Source organism: Gavia stellata, chromosome 25 (assembly GCF_030936135.1).
Source record: "Gavia stellata isolate bGavSte3 chromosome 25, bGavSte3.hap2, whole genome shotgun sequence".
NCBI classification, from domain to species: domain Eukaryota; kingdom Metazoa; phylum Chordata; class Aves; order Gaviiformes; family Gaviidae; genus Gavia; species Gavia stellata.
This window is the reverse complement of record NC_082618.1, coordinates 8,896,647-8,917,060: the sequence shown is the minus strand read 5'-3', so window position 1 is coordinate 8,917,060 and position 20,414 is coordinate 8,896,647. Positions and strand designations below refer to the sequence as shown.

Sequence of the window (20,414 nt, the reverse complement as noted above, 5' to 3'; positions counted from 1 at the left end):
AGCCTGGAAAAAACAGGTCTAGCTTCTATTTCAATTCAGTTTCCTGTAGCCATCCACAATTAAAAAAAATATACATAGTAGCAGAGAACCATTTTCAAAGAGAGGAAATACTAAGCCTGCATCACGCACCTGTTAGCTGTACCAGAAGCAGTACTTCGAGAAGAGGCTGAGGATGGTTTCTGTACAGTTCCTGAGCTTCCAGAAATAGTTAATGGCGACTGCCTGTGAAAACAAAAACCACTGTCAAAAGACAGGTCTTCACACCAGAGAAACTATCTACTTTGCAGCAAAACTCTGAATTCAGGCTGTTTACATGTTCATATTAAATCCAACTTGGCATATTAATCTTTAAGAAAGTCCACACACAGCTATGTAAACCCATCACTGCCAAAAACCCAGCAATCCCTTCTACATCTGCAGTATCAATTTTAGAACATGAGACTTCTTTTGGATAAAGCTCAGCACACCTACCCTCCACACATCAAGAACTCGCTTGAAGCCCGCCTGCCAGCTGCTCCCAATGGCATGTCATCTACAGTAAGCAGAAGAACACATTGAAAACCCACGTCATGAAGCAGAATCTTAAAAAAGAAAAAATCTCCAGTATTGCTGTTATAGAAATAACCACTTCTGACAAACTTCTGTGAACATACAAAAGTTTTCCACAAACTGTTCTGTGTATGAAAATACCTCAAACGTGACCTACAACAAAAATGTAACTGGGGAAGGCAGTTCTTTAACAAGTTTTTTTTGTTGTTTGTTTTTGTTGGGGTTTTTTTGCTATACTAATTATAGTAATTTTGAAATAAAACATATTGTTTAAGAATACAAGGTACCAGCATTGGGAAATTCATAATAATGAATGACAGAAATCCTTCAGAAATCAAGGCAATAATTTAATCAAGTATTTATCACAAGTTGGTGGCATTGTATAGAAATCAGCTGACTAGCTTCTCAGTGGCAATTCAGGTTTGGAAGATGTTGTAAAATGGCAACATGCTACATTCAAGTTTTTCTACTGTATAAGCCCAGTCTGATGCCTTACCTTTAATGTTAAAGCATTTTTTAATGTTTTTACCTGCAGTTGTTTAGCTCTACAGCATGGACTATAAACGTTCAGCTAGTCTAGAGGCAACAATGTGCCTGCCTCCACAGAGAGAATCCTCGAGCTGCTTCTCAGCAGTTGTTTACAACTGACTCTCTTCTTCTACTGCCAAACCCCAATATTTTCCATGACTTTAAATCAGCTTGGTATCTTTAGCATATCTGGCTACTCAGCTGAAAGTTAAAACGTCCCAGATGGACATGCAGGTACACCAGTCTCCCTTCAAACTAAAGAAATTAGTTCCAATGTGAATTGAGACACATTTAGGGAAAAGAGAGCCAAAGAGTAACAGGACATAAAGGTATCTTACAAATGGAAATTGTTTTAAAATTTAAAAATAAGGAAGGTTCTTACATGAGTGGTCTGAAGAGATGTTGTGTGGGACAAGAACAAAGTCATCTGTGTCACAAGAGGAGTTCTTGCTACTGGTACTGGCAGAGTCTTTAGAGACTTGAAGATAGTTAGGAGGACCCAATGGAGGGGAAGACAAATTTTCTTCTTGAATATGCTGCATGTCTGGCAGAGACTGGAGAGGGCGGTGGAAAAAAGAAAGTAAAAAACCACTGTAAATCCAGTGATTCAGAATGTAGAATTGCTCTTTTAACTATAAAGCTTCTGAAGTAAGAATCATCACTAGCTTTGACAAAAAAAAGCTAAATCTTGGGCTGTTTTTTTTTCCTTAAGTATTTAGAAACATAAAATGTATGTGAATTTGGAAATTTCAAATACCGGATAACCCTGTAGTGTCAATTTAGACAGTTCTATATTAAATAGGCTATGAATTTAAACAATTGCAATTTATTCAATCATTCCTGATGATACAGATGCACCTTTTCCAAATACCACATAAAATTGAAGTCACCAGTTCGTATCAGTGTAAGGGGCCTTCGCCGAAAAGGCCAATTCAAAACCATATTAGCATATCTGAAGATGTGCTGCTCTAGCATTTGATGTATTTTTTTCTTTAACAAAAAAGAACAACAACAAAAAACCCACAAGGTACAACACAGGGAGCAAGAGAATCAAAATGTTAATGCTGTTATTCTAGCAAAAGACAGGGGTATTCCTTGCTCTGTGCTCTTAAACCTGACAGTTTACAACTGTTCAAGAATTGAAAGATCTAGAAGTCAATAACTCTTGGCTAAACATTACAGAAAATATTTTCTAGAGGTTGTTCTGTAAAACATGGAACTTACTGGAGGAGAAGCAAAACGGCATGAAGGAGAGCTACCACAGGAACTGCCAGAAACTGAGCCTGCATATGTGGGAACTGGTACAGGACAAGCTAGAAGAGGAAAAGCCGGGGGGCGGGGGGGGAAAAAGACAACTAAGATTTTCAAAGGCTGAATTTCACACAAACTCATTTCCTCACTGCTTTTCATTCATAAACCCTTATCCAACCTTACAGTTGTAAAGCACAGCACATCCTTAAGCACACAAGGGTATTTAAGTTCAGTTGAAATGTCAAAGGAACTAGTAAATAAGTATCGCATTTCAGTCTAGCATAATACAAAAAAGGATTTGAGGCTAAGTAGCCTCACAATAGAGCACAACAAGAAGTCAGACTTAGGAAAATGCCTCATAAACACTTAGTGTGATATTTGGCAGATCTTTCTCTGTTCCAGCTCCCAACATTCATCATTTACATGAATAAGTGGAAAAACAAAACTACTTACACTTTTTGACTGTTGAAACCTGATCCAGGAAAGGGTGGTTGAAAAATGCTTCTACAGAACAAGAAACAACAACCATAGTGAGTAAATGTAAAAATGACATAGAATTTACAGACTATATTGCAGATGCTGATAAATGGTTGCCTTCCCAGAAACAGTATTTCAGAGCCAGAGGGTGAAGAGCTTATAAAAGATTAAAGCCTTCTATGCTATATGTTGCTATAGTATTAGGAAAGAAAACAAAAATCAATTTAGTAACTTCAAACAACAGCCAGCAAGGCAAATCAGACTGAATTACTGGAGGACATTTTATGACTGCACTTAAGGATCATGTATACAAGAAGCCTTCCTATACTCATGAAATTATGTTCTCTGTGTTCAACATGGTACTAATTCAGTTTTAATTTGCTCTTCAAAACGATGAGCATCTCTCACATCAAACACTGAAAGGATTTTCACTTCTGCCTTTCCCAAGGACTGATGCTTATTTTTGAACCCATTAATGCTACTTCTTAGGTGGCCGATAAATCACAACATAGAGCAGCAGCCATTCTCCTTCCCACTTCCCAACGGTAGAACACGACCTGTGCTGCTGGTTCACAGTTTAAAGCAGAATTAAATACAATTTCTTTAACAATTTCCTCAGTTACCTTGTTACTGTTACAATAGAAACATTTTGCTTTTGTTGTAAATGGATATGCTGAGATGCATTTAATTGCATAATCAGTTGGCTAGCAGTTTACACGGAAAGCTTTATTCTACAAAAAGCAACCTTCAGCTAGTTAGGGGAAATTGAGGGTTGGTAGAAGCTAGCTGCTGAACTTTGTGAACTTTAATGTTCTAACAGTTGAGGAAAAACAATGCTGTTCAGACGTAAGCAAATAACAAGGAAAAAAAATAAAAGAAAGAATCTGAGGCCTGCAGTATCTCCTCTTCCTTCAACAACACTTTCTTCCATGACCCGATAAGGAAGGGAGGCTAGCTATAACACAAGAACAATGTAATGATTAACTTGAACATGAGGATCAGGTGTTCTTGAGCTTTTGTACAACACCTGCTGTTCTACTTTATATTGCTGGAAGATCAACAAGATTTCCAATGCTATTTTTACTTTAACAACAGACAACTGGGCTCAGTTATACACTCTCCCTTTCACTCCCTTTGCTAAGCACATTCCAGAGCAGCCCCTTTGAGGCCCTTTAAGTGGCTCAGCCAAGGAAAACATGACTTTCATCACTACCATTCTGCTTTCTATTTTTCTTTCTAAGCACAAATGCGTTCTCCCACTACCACAAATGCTACAGTGAATTTCCCGTGTTTGAAGAAACTGTAGGGATCAGCACACCCAGAGTGCAAAGTGGAATCAAAGTCCACGTTTGTGACGTATTAATTCTTCTATGGTTGGACTTGATGATCTTACAGGTGTTTTCCAACCTTAATGATTCTGTGATTCTACACATACAGACTTATGTATCGACCTCTGAATACTGTCACTATCATCTGGGACATTTTACCCAATTATTGAGTTTTTTTCTGTATCTGACTTCTACTTAAGCTCTTTACACACAGCAGTTAAATCGAGTTATGTCAGTCACGTCTACACACAAAAATCCATACCTGCTTCTCAGAAGAGCAACACCTTAGTTACGCCAGTACTGACAGATGTTTTACATTCCAAATTATTTTAAAAAAAGTTTGATATTTCTTGGAGCAAAACATAGCAGGAATTGAAAAGGAAAAAAAAAAATGTAGCTAGGAGAGTCTTGAGCTTCAAGTAAAGAACTAAAACGCCTTTTGAACCCTCCTCTCTCCACAGTCTGACGAATATAATCTTCTTATCACAAATACACAAGGACCACATGTGATGAATGAGTCAATTTGTGTATTTCGGTACTGCATGAAAACCAAGCTTGCATGCATAACTGAAGAGCAGTGAAGTTTCATAAGCAGAAACAAAAACTGAGCATGTCTGACTTGCCTGCAAGTCACCCTAGGATCTCAGCATCACAAGAGCTGATAGCTTATGGTGAGCAAAGAACTGGGTCTTGCCTACAAAGAGCCTGAAGAGACTTTAAGGTTTAGGCCCTTTCCCACCATTCCATAGATTAAACTTAATGGGTTACCTATCTTGTTGTTAAAACAAATTCCAATATAAAGCACACTGCTATTGATATAAAGTAGTAATAATGAGAAAGATCATTGTATTTAGCTAAGTTAGCTTTAATTAATTAAAAGTTTAAGATTAGTATTTCCTGGGAGCTATGATAAAACTGCAATAACAAATAGTGCTATAAAATTTAAACAACCAGCATGAATAACATGACATACAAGATGCAGCTAAGAAGAACTAATAAAGATTTAACTTTTCAGTGGTCGTCTTTTAAAAAAGCTGACTGAATTTGCATTAAAAAAAGAAAAAAAGTATTACTACTTTGGCAGCAATAGGTAACCAAAAACCCAGCAATAAAAAGGCTTTTTGAGACTGAAATGAGTAACAGACAATCCAGCCAGTACAAAGCACACACAAATCTAAACTCTACTCCTAACTAATTCTGAAGAGGCAACAGTTCTAGCGATTCTGAATGATTCAATAGTACCAATTTGAGGCCTTGAAATCTTAAGAAGTTAGAACAATGTTCTGCAACCAAAGATCTCCAGCTAAAGAGAAAAAGCCAAACACAGAAGTAAACTGGAGCCAAACAAGTTCACTTTTGTTAAGGGGGTAGCCATCTAATTTGTACTAGGTTTAACCTCCCAACTAATTAAAAATGCAGTGCTAAACAGACATTGCAGTAATCTAACAGTATGCAAACTTCAGTCACTGCACAGTTTAAAAATTTTAAAATTGTAGGACTTAATGAAATACAAAGATATAACTGTTGTTTCTACTACTTTTCGGCTTAAAAAAACCCAGTGAAAATATTTCACTAAAATAAAGAAGTCTCTACAGTTAGCAATATCTAAGCGCAATACTAAGAACTCATCTTTGCAAATAGAAACAATTTTGATGAAACACCACATCTCTCACTGTCTTCAGATATACATATATATGTAGCTTTCAAGGTCAAATCAAATGTACACAGTTTGTACCCCCATTAATACTCTTGCCTCCTTCATGATAACTGAGAAGAAAAAAAATACTTAATTTTTCGTGTAATTGGCTGTAGACAAAAGGTCAAGACAGTTATTCTGGTCACATGAATACAACTAACAAGGAAAGTCAAGAGAGCAAAAGGAAAAGTTACATACCAAAGTCCATTCTATCTTTTTGGTTTCTCTGAAGCAAACCCAGCAGCAGGTCAGCCAGATAAGTTGACGTTTCCCTAGGAATACTGCACACAAGAGGAAGTAAAACATGCATTAAATTTCATGCATGCATTAAATAATGCATAGCACATTAAATTTCAGCAAGTCAGCATTCTGCCATGTCCCTAAGCCTTCCACTACACATGCTCTATAGCCTTAGTACCGGACACTTTCAACTCAGCAAGGCACACAAAGGCAAGATGCAACACAAGTCACTAGTATCATACTACATCCTTGTCAAGATAGCAACATCAAATATTTTTATGAATCCCAAGCATTCCCAAAGATGAAAAAGTGTTCAATCAACAAATATAAGTGACAGGAAAGGCCATGGTGACATACCTAGGAATCAAATTCCTGTTCTTTTCATAAAACATTCTCAAATCTTGAGGACTATTGGCCTGTCAAATAAAAATGTACATTAATTAAAGCTCAGTTTCACGGAGAAAATAGCTTTTGTACCTATGCACACATGCACAAAAAGGAGGCTTTTGCATATGGGCATTAAAGGAGAAAACCACAAGCACACCAGTGACTTCAGTACTGAGTATCCTTACGTATTTCCTCTGGATTGAACACACTGATCTCACAGCCTAAGTACAAGCAACTTCTCCCTTGGTATCCTCAAGCGATCTGGCCTTTGAAGCATCGACACTACACTCAGACATCACTACTCACTTCTCTTTTCATGACTGGAAGAAAAAGCCCTAGGAATTTCCATGAGACTAAAAGGAGGGAAAAGGAAATAAAGTGTTACCTGAAAAGGTGGTTTTCCAACAAGACACTGATAAATCACAGTTCCTATGCTCCACAGGTCTGCTTTAGCATCATAGTGTTGAGACATAATCACTTCAGGGGCCTGGAAGGAACAGCAAAAATCTCAGAAGGGAAAACAAAAAAGCAAAGCCACAGCAATATGAATTCTAGAGTTCTTCTGTCAGAGCAGTATTAACAGAGACCACTTTATTGTGAAGAGTAAATATTTTAAGACAAAATTAACATTTTAATATGCATCACATGACTTGAAAGGTAACAGTTCAATCTAAAATGAAAGCTACGTTTCAAAAACACAGAAAATCAGAAGTCCTCCTTGTGGATAAATAACCAAGTATTTCATAAGGAGTATCATTATCATCATTTTACATATATGAAAACAAGACAAGGGAAAGCAAAATGATTTTCCCATGACCATACAGCACGGTAGCAGTAGTGCCGAAGTCAGACAGTTCAGTGCTCAATTGACTGCTACGCTACTTAGTAAAAATTAATGGCAATTAACTCCAAATTGTTTTTTTAAAAACAAACAAACCAAATCCCACTTGTGAGAGAATACATTAAATAACTAGAACGAAAACATCAACTAGTGTTTTTAACTACTACTGTAAAGCTCTTCTAGCCTGTGTTTGATCACTTTTTATTTTCTTAGAAACTGGGAAGGAGATAATGCCCTATTTCAGGGGGACAAAAAACTATCTAAGGGGGAATGAAACTGCTTTGCCAAAAAATTAATGCTAGGATGTACTGCCTTTTAATTCTCTAAGATTTTTCCACCCTGCAGCACTAAGAAATGTTCAGTGTCTCTCTGATTTTAACAGTCACAATCTCCAAATCAGAAGAAAAAAAAGGAGCTAGTAAAACTATGGAAAGGTGATCTGCATGCTGCCCCTAATACTTCTGAAGCAATATTAGGCATTTGTCAATCTGCAAGCAGTAAATTACTTTGTTCTGGTGGAGAATGTTTGAGATTAAGCAACGTAATCTGAAATACACTGTCACTTACCATATACATAGGGGAACCACACAGAGTTGCAGCCATCATGTTGCTGTGCAGATAACGAGCAAAACCAAAGTCAGCTACGTAAAGAAACACATTCGTCAATGAAAAGAAAGATAATTTTCAAATTCTGAAAGTCTAGAAATGATCTGTCTCTTACTGAAATCTGCTACAATTACCAATTAGAGAGAAAAAGACAGGTATAATATATAGCCAGCTACATGCAATAGTAAATTCTATGTTAGACTGAAAGAATAATGTATTATCTCCCAAATAGCAAGCCAAAAACAGCAGTGGCATCATTTGCACAAACTGCTGCTCAGCCATCTCCCCAGCTGCAGAGCGTGCTGTCTGGCATCAGCAGGAAAGGATTAAAGTCAGTGGCTAAATATAAATGGTTCATTAAGAGTGATGAATATACAATCTGCTTCAGTGAAATCACATCAGGTAGAAGTTTAAGAAATCAAGTCTCAGATGCCCGAATTTTCCATGTAGGCAAAAGCATCTGAAACTATCAAGTAAGGACAGCAAAAGAAGTTTTGTCTCCTCTGTGCTCTTCAGAGGATGGAGTGAGTTGGAACAGATCTCAGATTTTGGTTGAGCAAAAGCATAGAAAAGAAACTTGTTAAAAACAAGGTATTTTTAAATGGACACTTAACAGACAACAATGAGAGATTAAAACTCCCAAAGCGTCCTTGGAGAAGGAGTTTGGTAGTATCCTGAACAGTTGACATCTCTCCCCAGTTACAATGCCAAACCTCCTTCTGCCAAAAACAGGTCATAACCTACATTTCTAAACTTCTCAAATAACCCTTAGGAGGGTCTACCACAAAAAGTAACCCAGCTGGAACTGCAACTGGAGTCTCGCATGCACACAGTTTTGAAATGGGCTAACGGCTACTTGCAGTTTCAAAGGTTACAGATTAATTAACATCATTCAATACCAGAATCATCAGCCAAATAGGTTTCTTTTTCCTGCAGATTCAAACAGAAAGGTCTTTATGACTCAAGCTTTTTTGTACTGAGAATCTGCATTACAGCATAAAGCTCATCGTTCTAGACTTACTGTCTGATTTGCATCAATGTAACACACACTGTATCCAGAACATCCTCTGCACTTTAATTACAAAGACACTTCTGAGTAGGGAAACAATTCAACAGCAATGATTTACCTTTAGATCAGAGAAAAGCATATTTACCTATTTTGATGCGTATGCCACTGACACTTGACTTCCTACGACTGGCATAAGACAACAAAATATTCTGTGGTTTAAGATCCCTATGAATGATTCCTTTACTGTGCAGAATACGCATAGCTGCTGCAATCTGCTGGAGGAACACTCGGATGGTATCTTCACTAAGAGTTCCTTTAGCTGGAAATAACATACACATTAGCAGATGAGAAAATAAATATCATTATCTTTGGGCAAAAAGCAATAAACTTCACAGTGATCAACTGTGAAAACAATGAAGACAATCAAACCGTAGCGTATTACATTCAGAACAATCCAATCTCCAGTATTTTTCTACAAGCGTGTACACTCTCAACAACATATACATCACCATAGTTTTACACTAGCTACAGTACTCTGAATTATCTGTTTTTGCAGTAATTTATTCAACTTGGTAGCATAATAATTGTAAAACTTCTCAATCACTATTAAATCCTAAACTCGCTAAAAAGGCCAAGGAGCCAAGAAAATAAAGAACTTCACAGTTGAGAACACTGAACGTATCTACAATCATGTTACAACTTGAAGCTGTAAAACCTGTTCTTTAAACAAATTATTATGGGGATGCAGATAACCACTCTGCTCAAAAATTTCATCCATGATAAAATTTGTTTTGAAGGGAAAAAATAAGATGTACTTTTGAAAGTCTCTTGAGAAGGTATTATTTGTTCTGCAGTCTGAAAAAGTACTGAACGCAGGAGCTGGATTACACTGTATGAGTCTTTCCAAGGATTTTAATGGGAAGTGAACTAGGCTTTTAATATACACAGTTACCGTAACAATAGCTGTTCACAAAAAAGATTCCTTCAACATACTGAGATACAAAGGCAAGTAGAATAGTATTTCCATCAAGAAAAAGGTGCAGATTAACATCTCTGCTCAAAATTTTGTTTGTAATAAGAATCCATTTGTCATGATTCTGTAACTTCTGTCTTCACTTTGGGCAGAGCCATGTTGAAGGGTGAATGAAATCTCTCCTAAGCCATAACTGCCTCTTTGTAGAAAGCATTATTATATAAGTAATTCAGTATTTTGAAGTTCACATCTTGAAAAAGAAAGCAAGTGGAATCAAAACACTGGGAGCAGCCCCCAAAATACAACTTTAGAAATAGAAAACCACACATTTTTCAGCATGCTACTTATGGTTAGCTACATCTTCTCCCTCATTTACAAATAAGGGAATGTTACATTCAACTGTTTTGAAAGCAGTGGCAAAAAACATTTTCTGTCTGTGCTTTATTTTATTCACCTTCATTGCCACTTTGTGGGTTTTATTTTCAATTATGAGTGGCATTTAAAAACACTGGGAAATATTTTTAAACAAATGCAAAACCTTATGTCTTCCTACAGCTTCAGAATTTAGTTTTCAAGTTCCCAGGGTGGCATACAAACACACAACAAACAGCACTCTGCTGCTGACCTTGACCGGAGACAGAATACAACACTAAATGGATTCCTGGTGAATTCAATTACTCTTATAAAAAGGGTACTCTAAAATCACACCAGGTTGAACAAGCATTGTGGAATTACAGACGTTCCATGAACAGAAAAATATTTAAACCACAAGCAAAAAAAATCACAGAGAAACACCAATGGATTACAGAATATAAACATGTAATAGAATAGCTTCTTAAAAGGGAAATACAGTAATCAATTACCTTGTAAGTAATCTGCCAAATCCCCACCATTGCAGTACTGTGAAAAAGAAAGGTTTTTATTCAAAACACAAGCACTGAAATACTTGCTACATAATTTTTACTTCGTAATCTTTTCAAGAAAATTAGAAGATCCTTTCCAGCTGTTTGCCTTAAAATTTTGTCCATTATTTGTAATTAATAATTTTGAGGTGTAATATTTCATCAATACGTACAGTATCATAAAATTAAACTGAATAATTTATGGAAGAAACACTGCTGATAAATTCAGTAGTGCATAGGAAATCAATAATCTAGTTTTCAGAATTGCTTGCTTTAACAAGTCATGGTTGTTCTGCAGCTGTGCAAAGAAGGAGTTTTGTCTAAAAATTATCTTAAAAATCAGCCAGAAAGAAACATATATGTAAAGACATACCTCCATTACCAAGAAGACAGAATTGGGCATTTCCTAAAAGAGAAGGAGAACAAATCCCGTTTAAGAATGCAACAAGACAAAGCCTTCAGTACCTATATTAACCAAGCGTAACGTGAGATTTTTCAATCAACTGAGACACCTTATGCTAAAGTCACTGTTTTAGAGGGTAGCAAATATGTACACTCCCCACCATTAAATATTTCACGTTTTCAAAAGCATTAGGATATGTAAAAAAATCACCAGGCAATATCCTGAAGACTAAAGCTATCATTTGAAAGAGCATCATACAGTAATTAGCATCAGTTTGCACTGTATGTCACTCCCTTAGCTTTCAGCTGCCTTGGACTGCTCTATCAACACAACTTCTGTATTACGAGCCCTTACAAATAAACAAACTTCCACTATCAGACGTCACTGAAATCAGTCACTAACTGGACAGTAATATTTAATCGCAAGTATACTGGACAGGATTACAAACTGTAAGCAAGACAATTTGGCTATGACAACCAGTCTTCCAAGAAGGAATTCTGAAGTTATGTTCCCTGCTTCTGGGCAAAACAAGCTTTGGTTCTGCCATCTGACAAGCCGAAGGTCAGTCAGAAATCACAGAGCAGTTAACTGTCTGGAATAAACTGATTCCCAAATGCTATTTTGTAGGATAATTAATTCAGGAATCATGCATACTTCTGTAAAGTATCTCCCTCAGCAAGTCACTGCCAGAAGCATGTCCCTGCCATGGACCTAAATGCCTTATGGCAAAGGTGTGTGATTTGGTATGGCAGTCCTATTGAGATTTTCCAAAGCACTGACCTCCTTTGACCTACTTGCAACCTGAATTCCCTCTCTTGTAACTGGGCAAGAGTTACTGAAAGACAGATTAGCTAACTTCTGCTGTAAATTATCTACACACTCCACAAAAATGCAGTAAAAACATCTGTGCTTAAACCCGACTGTAACAAGAACATTCATCTTCTTTACAAATATTTATTTTGTGTGAGGGAAGAAAGAGCCAACCTGTCTATGTAAATAATCAACATTGTTTTCCACAAAGCCTCCTGCATAAAATAGTTTCATTGTGCCTACAAAGTTGAGGACACTCAGAGATCTTTTATAAAGTAAAAGCATTTTTTCCCTCTGAGCTGATTAAGACTGAAAGGAAAGAACACAAAGAGAACTAAAGGAAACATAAGGCAAGTATACACTAAACAGGATGATGTTTTTAGTTACATAGTATGTTACCTCCCTTTCACTTTAAAAATAAACTTAAACAAAGGTTGACAGTTTGTGGGAAAATATGTTTTTAAGACAGTTGAAGGAAAAGAGCAAGATGGCATACCAGACAAGGCCAGGCATATGCCCCAGTTGAAGTGGAACTGTAGACAGTCTGACTGCATTCTGCTAACTAGTGTCAAAAAAAAGTCAAAAGGGACATTGCATGGCAAAACAAAAGCTGTGAACTTAGCCACCTTTCTCAGTGCTTGTATTAAAACTTCAGCACATGTTCAATTTGACCATACTGTCAAGAACTACCACAAGAGTACCATTTTCAAGGGCTTGCTAACAGGCTAGGAAGCTTTAAAAAGAAAAATAAAAGTAAAAATTGACCCATGGGCCCAGGCTAGGAAAACCAACTACCCTAAATATCAACACAGCACAGAGCGCATGGATGGCACACCCCATTAAAGCCGATTTCTACCAATCCATCACAGACATAGATATCCACTACAGAAAACTGTAGTAAGTACAGTTCAAGATGAACTGGATGTTTTAAGGTTAATTCAAGACTCTACTAGGCTGCTTCACTTTCTGGAAGCATTTAGTTTAGCCACCCTCGTCTGTGTTACAGAAATGCATTTGAGGCTCTTGCCAGCTCAGACCACCAAGCACATTACATATTTGTTTACATTTGGAAATTAGCTTCAAAGAAAGCAAGTTTCTAGGAACATTAGTCAAATCTGTTGGGAATGAAAGGCAAACTCCAACCAATATAGAATATTAAAGCAGCAGTAGATCACATTTCAGGAAGTCCCAATTGTTCAATGTTTCTGTAACAGCTGTGGCCAACATGAACCATAATTTGCAATCCTATAAATGCCTCAAAGCCTAAGTGCATACATTAAAGCAAAAAAAGGTAAGTAATTACTTGCTCTGTAAATTACTGAAAATACATAATGATAAGTGTTGTTTCTTTCTACATTGTTTCTTTGCAACAACATCTTCCAAGACAGAAACTCACTTTCTTTCAGGAACCCCAAGGATGCCAAACAGCAACTCTGAGATACCAATTTATCAAACCGAAAATTCTGCCAACTGAGGATCACTTCACTTAAAGGACAACTGCGACGTGTAAAAGAGTAACACCGCTAGCAAGCATGGAAACCGTCCGTTCTCCAGTGACAAGACAGAAGCTCAGCTAGTGGAGTTTCACCCGAACATAGCAATCCCATGAATCAGAAATAGATGTTCCACAGCGTCAGTGCCTCTGCTACACAACACACTCTGTACAAAAACAGCAGCTTATGGCAGTATGCAGTGCTCAGCTCATGACAGACATTTATTCATCACAGAACTAAGGGAATGTGTTTTCTGGACTCCCTTGGAAACAAAGTCCTTTCAAATGAAACTGCTCCCTTCAGAAACACAGAGCTGATGATTTGTCCTGCTGCACTAGTCCTCACCTGTTTAAAGAAAGTCATTCCTACAGACTACACTAGATTCCCTCAAATAGCATTACTCATCTTTTTTTGACTGATACCCTTGATTAATAATAATCAAAAAAGTCACCGGGTTAAAGTCATAGTAAGAAGTAGAGTCTGTTTCCTTATTGCAGCTTGGATAATCCTTTTTTATTAAATCAGCAGAGCAGATTAGAGGTTTCAAAGAGTTTTTTGCCAGACTGGTCAAAAGTCCTATCTAATTTGTATTGCAAAAGTAATATTTTGCACAGTACTGGTACCAAGCTCCCCAGCTGCACCTCGTCCCAACTTTAACTCATAACCAAACACTTTTCAATATCCCACCAACGCAAGCTTTAGTTCAAAACAGCTGAAGTTGTTCATCCCTTCACAGTTGCTCACATTTTGCATTACAGTTCTTGGCCAGCCTGACTGGGAATGTGATCTCCATTTTGGGAATACATTCAGAAAACACAAGTCAATTCTGTAGATGCATTTTTTCCCTTCTAAATTACTTTGCTAAAAAATAAAGCCATCTCTATGATCATACTCTAGACTTGTGATTTCTGTTGACTTGTTAAGCAGAGCAAAGTGCTCAGAAGGGAATAGATTAGTAAAGCAGCATGTTTCAGATCTAACATTCATGAATAAAGCTGACCTAGCAAGCTATTTTAAACTGCTTCTTGAAACAGATAATAAAGCTTTCAAAAATTGACACTGACATACAGATCATAAAATTACTGCAGCTGGAGTTGTTCTGGCCTACACTTCTACCTAGAAAAATAATCAAACAAAACAAATGTATGTTGTGTTGCAACAATTACAGAACAGTTTTGCCCATCATGCCTTGTTTTGTTGCTTAAAGTTTTCTTGACAAAAACCTATTTTTGCTCTTTCTTATTCTGAATCTAGGTTTTACTTCCAAGTTGAAGTAAAAGATAGCAAAGGTTAATAGGAAACCATTTTACAATTCTAAAAGCTAACAGATAAACCTACTAGAAAGATTAAGAGGCAATGTATTTGCCAAAACTTGCTGTGTTTTAATCCCAGACTTCCAACAGTTGTCTCAGGGGATGTGAAGTTCCAACCCAAAACACAGGCTCAGTGCAGTAGTTCCATTTAAAAGACATTAATTGAAAAAGAAGTCAAAACATCCATGGTTACTTCTGACAGCTGTTGCTAGAACTCTAGTGTATTGGCAGAAACATACCCCAGATTTCTTTTTGCTTAGGAAGTCCTCCTTTAGAACATGCTGAAAGTCTGCAAGGAGCTCTTAGGGAGCTGCCAAAGCAGAAACGGTGGCAAAGAAATAGTTACTACATTTTTGCTCCAAGTTTATAGATTCTGTTTAGCTGCACTTTATGATTGGGCTCCCAAGAGCATGAGAGTTAACCTGACAGTTTGTGCACTGCTATTATCTGATTAATTTTCTGATATGTTAATTTGTGCTATATTTACTTTAATTTTTTGGCCAGGAATACACTCCTCGGTTTTTCTCAGCATTTGGCAAAAGTTCTAATGATTTCGTGAAAAAGGACTGGTCCAGTTCTTTTTAAGGCTGTTTCTGACTGTATTACAGATACTCTTTGTTTTGCCTTGTGAGTGCACCACAGCAGCCGCTTCTAACATGTTCAGCTCCTATCATGTCTTAAGGACTGAGCATCTCGTTAGTTCTGACTAAATGTTAAGTCTCAGCCTAAATGTCAGCTGACATGTGCCTGCAGGATTCAAATAGCGTGCATGCTGCCAATTATTCCCATAAAAGAGCAATCAGCCATGGAGAAATGTACCACAATAGCTGTATCACTCGTTTTCTGTCATGTGAAATGCTGTACTTAACTAATACATATGGAGGTAATGAAAGAGACTGGCCTGCTGCACGACACAAAGAAAAGGCAAAAATGTTCACAGCACACCAAACATTTAACACGCTCGCATACTTGAAGACCTTCTGAAACAGTTTTGAAATACAAATTATAGCATCTAGGCACAGCAGGTAAGCTAAGGACTATGTAGTAACTCCAACTCTTTGGTTCTGTGGGCCGAAACAAATGCTAACTACTTGTCCCTAACCTTCCCTAACACCTACACTGGCATCATTCCTTGCAGTACAATATTGTTGTAACCAACCTTCCAGTTAGCATCAGCTGCCAGGTAGTATTTCAAAACCTTTACAGTTTCTACAGGGCAGGATTTTTCTTTTTATCTGAAAACTTGTCTGGACAGCATGTTTTCATATGACTATTTCCACACACAGTGAGGATGGATACTGACAAACACAAAGGCCTTAATCAAGGAGCTGAGGGGGAAAAAAAAAAAAAAATATTGAGACATCCTCCTCATTCAAAAGACGACAGTTCAGAAACAGCTATGATGAGAGTATGGAGGCAATCAAAGCTGTGAGACACCAAGATCAAGAGGACACACCAGAATGCTTGAAGCAAATGCCTCAATAAACATACGCAATACTACCAGACCAAGTGGAGTCCTTGGGTAAACCAAACAACAATATTTAATTCCCAATGGTAAAATAACAGGTATAGATAAATATGATTCTTTCCATAAGCATCCCTAGTAAGAACTCATGGGCACTTGTGTTTAAGTAAAGGCTGAGGTGTAGGTACCAGAAGGACCACTGGCTTTGTTCCCACTAGCTTTCCCTACTTCCAAGGACAGCAGAAGCAGCTGCAGTTATTTTGTCTGCTACGTACCAACAAGCTAAGACAAGAAACAATTTCTGTTCAGGTACTGTTTCTCCAGTAACACTAGAAATTAGTTGTCCCTAAACTACTGTTCAAATGGCAAACTTCAGACTCCATACAGTGAAGACATTAATTAATTCTTCTAAAAAGCTATCTCCAAGATACATTACAGGCTTTCATTCTGATGGCTGACATTCTGAAGAGGTTTTGAATTAAATTATTTGCTAAAACAGGCACTGTCTGGCACTGTGTAAGAGATTAGTTCTACTCAGCACACGCTTGGGATCATGAACTGCAGAAAACTGTAAATTCATGTCCTAAATATAGCACATTCCAAATAACTTACTGATACCTTCATCCTTCAGTATAATACTTTATCCAAGGACCTCAATGTACTTTACGCTGGTGAGTTAGAGGTTATTTTAGACTCCTTTTCCTTTTGAGAAACAGTGGGCTCCATTTCCCCAATTAACATGATCCAAGACTGTCTGATCTTCTTTTGCAGGATGAATGACATCCCATAGCACCACCATGGAAAAAGAGATGCATTTGTATACCATTTTAGAGATTCGCGAGTTTTTTATTCTTGAATGAAAGACTACCAAACTCTTGCCCAAGAAGATAAGTAAAAAAATGTCGCAACAGGTTATGTCTTGCTATCCATCTATTATATTCTGGGTTTTTGTAAGCATTTCACTTCATGAAAAAATTAATTTCACATTTAGAGGTGAGCTGCGTATGTTTATTTTTCAAAGCCCTCCTACCACAAAACATTTGCCTCTCACAAGATGGAGAGTTCATACGTAAGTATCTCCACAAATGTCTTCAGTCTTAGAACCACTGGTCGATCTCCACACCCTGGTGTGTGCAGATCCCTGGCCTTCTGAGGTGGCACAAACAACAACGGTATGCTCTGCTTACATAAAATGCTTAATTGCAGCTCAAACCTGCCAGTGTTGCATGTAACCACCTTACGGAAATCAAGGGCAATTACTGTGCTGGCACCAGAACAAAAGATTTTTATGCCGACCAACGCACATACAACATTAACGGCACACTAATTCATTCGGGTGTGTCTCCAGATGAATGGGCATTTCTAGTAATTTAACGCAGTGGACCCTATACATACTAAGTAACGTATCAAAATGCTGTTCATTGGAGCTGAAGCAACAGCAATGTAGAAGGTTTTAAAATGTTCATACACTACCAGCGGAATGGCTCACAAGTTCTCCTTGGATCTAATTAAGAACTTAATGGTGTTTATATCTATTACACTGACTTGTGTGACTGGTCACAGATCATGCAACAGGAGCACAACCATAAATGAACAGAGATGAAAGAGAAGGAATCTAACTACCTCCTGTGAAAACGATTCCAAATGAAGCCTTTTGCAATATGTAAAATAATAACTACCCTTTCATTCTCAAACTTAAAAGATACGTTCCAAATTGCTATGCAGGGATACAACTTTAATCTCAAAGTATTGCCATTAGGTACAAATAATTTCACTTAATATTATGAGATGTAAAAATATTTATTCTTCACTGCAATTAATTTAGACTTTTTTCACTTAGTTTTGCCACTTAAATTGCACACTATCTTTTCTTTCTGAAAACTCAAACAGTTCTTGGATCATTCAGCTAAATGGTCTGCCAAACTGTGCATCTGAAACACGAGCGTTTTCTTATTTCAAACTGTCTAAGGTTAAGAAAAACTTCAGACCAACAGAACTATAAAAATAAAACAGACTCCCAATCACAGTAGGAAGTTCTCAGTGTGACACAGACTCCACTGGCTCCAGCACTGAGGAAAAAACAAATAGCTTCTGTAACTTAAAAATTGCTTGAAATCCTGAAGTCTTATCTGCTGTACTATATCACTATGTTCACAATACTATAGCAAACAAAAAGGGCCGTACATGCTAGAACATGAAATGCTAAAGAAAATGAGTAGGTGTAACAGCCTGCTAGACATGTGAATGCCTTGCATACTGTTCGTTCTTGCTGGGCTATAAATTAATGTAATCATACAAGTTAACGACGTATAATATTTCACAAACATAGCCCTGTGCAGAAAGGGAAAAGCTTATTTGTGCAAGTGTCACATTCTTTAGATCATATTTTGCAAAGCAATTTCTTCTACAGAAGTAGCATCATACTGCCAAGCTTTACGTTCGCCATGAATGTATTTGAAATATATCCAAGGTATGAGATGCAGGTTTTCCCTTGTCTTTGCTTTAACTGCTCATACTATTTAAATGCAATAGTCAGCGACAAGCAGGAACACCCCCTTCTCAAATGGAGAATACAGGACTGATCATTCAAGAAGTCCTGTCACTCTAAGGGCACCCTTTCCTGTGGCAGAACAGAAAAGCATAGAAGTTACATTTTTAAATAACCTTTAGGTAAAGAAACCATAGACAAGTGTACGGCTCTGTCCTCTCTTCGCTTGTGGATGTTCTGTGCATAAATCAAAAGAAGCAAGAGCCTCTCCAAGGCTTTAGGATACACCATGTTAAATCTTCAAAATACATATCTAGTCAACTACCCTCAGGTTGAGCTGCAAAGCTTAGTAAGTAATCTTCACATATAAACAACGGTAAATGATAAATCTGAAATTCAGCTGCTTACTCACACACCAACGCCCTCAGTCAACAATTCCAGTTTCTTTCAAGATGTCTGGATATACTAAATTTAGGATGCTGAGAGATTATTTCCACTTAGCAATACTCGGGAAAGCCTCGTCTCTTCAAGAAGCACAAGCGGCTATACTTTCCCTCTCAGAGGAGCTAATGTCATTCAAAATGCAGAGTTCTGAAGTTAAGACCCAGGAGGGAAGAGTCTATATATCCAAATGGGAAGTTTTGATGCATAGTCTGTTACTACATGAACACCATCGCTTTGTGCCAACAGTCAACAGAAGTTAGTATATGACCTGTAGCGCTACACACAATAAAACCTGCCTAGCGTATATCCTGTGCACACAGGTTTCTATAGCTACACAGATAGACACCTACATGTAAGCTAAGAAACTTTCAGGAAGCAAACGTGTAAAGACAGAATACACTGAAGAATATCAAAATGTCTATTTTCCATTGTTTTAACTACGCAATGCTCCAAGGGTGGTTTTTAATATTTTTTTCATAAATATAACTCTGTATTTAAGATTAAAATTCAGCCCAGGAGATAAATGTATAGTTCTTAGTCAAGCAGAACTAATGGCTGCATAACCTATATCACATCATATTTAGCTTTACTCAACACTTGCAGGCCTTAGGATACAAGAAATTTACTTCCTACTAAGTAGAATACACTACTTTAGATAGGCCAGAAAACTAACTCCTTCACCTTCTCAGGCAGAATCCTGGGAATAAAAAGAGGAAGACAAGTTGAAGCAATTTAATACTTATTTCTCCTACTTGAAAAGATCCAAATGTCTGCTTGGCTTTTATACTTTATCCTATCCTTTTGAACACAGGCAACAGCAATATATACGTGCGTGATCATCATCTTCTACTTCCTTCCGTTATTCCTCACTGTGACACAAGGCTGTACAATACATTTCTTTATTACACAGATCTCAAAGATGCTGCTCCTTTTCTAAAACAGAGTATTTTAAGTTACGTTCACTTCTTAATGTCATTTGCTTCATCCATTCAGATCAACTCCTACTAGTACATTTTCCTTCAGGTATATTCAGCCGTTATCCGCAAACACCCACTTTCCAATTAAATTATAGGGCCAAGGAAACAAGGCTAATTCAGGAGAATAGTTACTGCCACCGAGAGAGCTCCCAGCCCAGCCAGCTGATGCTTTTTCTCTGGAGACAGGACCAGACTACACAAACAGCCTCTGCAGAGGTTCTCAGGCTGCCACTT

The 20,414-nt window shown here is 37.4% G+C and overlaps 1 protein-coding gene across 3 annotated transcripts in view; it reads right to left on the bottom strand.

Moving 5' to 3' along the window:
- ULK2 (unc-51 like autophagy activating kinase 2) overlaps window positions 1–20,414 on the bottom strand; it is a 40,316-nt gene that overhangs the window by 16,696 nt on the left and 3,206 nt on the right. For 2 of the 3 annotated variants that reach the window (XM_059829139.1, XM_059829142.1), the window contains exons 4-15: window positions 11,161–11,193; window positions 10,749–10,785; window positions 9,058–9,231; window positions 7,865–7,938; window positions 6,842–6,943; window positions 6,427–6,485; window positions 6,028–6,110; window positions 2,782–2,832; window positions 2,302–2,390; window positions 1,460–1,631; window positions 472–532; window positions 130–222 (exon numbers count right to left, since the gene is read on the bottom strand). In XM_059829139.1, the coding sequence (XP_059685122.1) occupies window positions 130–222; window positions 472–532; window positions 1,460–1,631; window positions 2,302–2,390; window positions 2,782–2,832; window positions 6,028–6,110; window positions 6,427–6,485; window positions 6,842–6,943; window positions 7,865–7,938; window positions 9,058–9,231; window positions 10,749–10,785; window positions 11,161–11,193 (1,028 nt within the window). The remainder of the gene's footprint in view (window positions 1–129; window positions 223–471; window positions 533–1,459; window positions 1,632–2,301; window positions 2,391–2,781; window positions 2,833–6,027; window positions 6,111–6,426; window positions 6,486–6,841; window positions 6,944–7,864; window positions 7,939–9,057; window positions 9,232–10,748; window positions 10,786–11,160; window positions 11,194–20,414) is intronic. The other variant, XM_059829140.1, reaches the window with a different exon arrangement.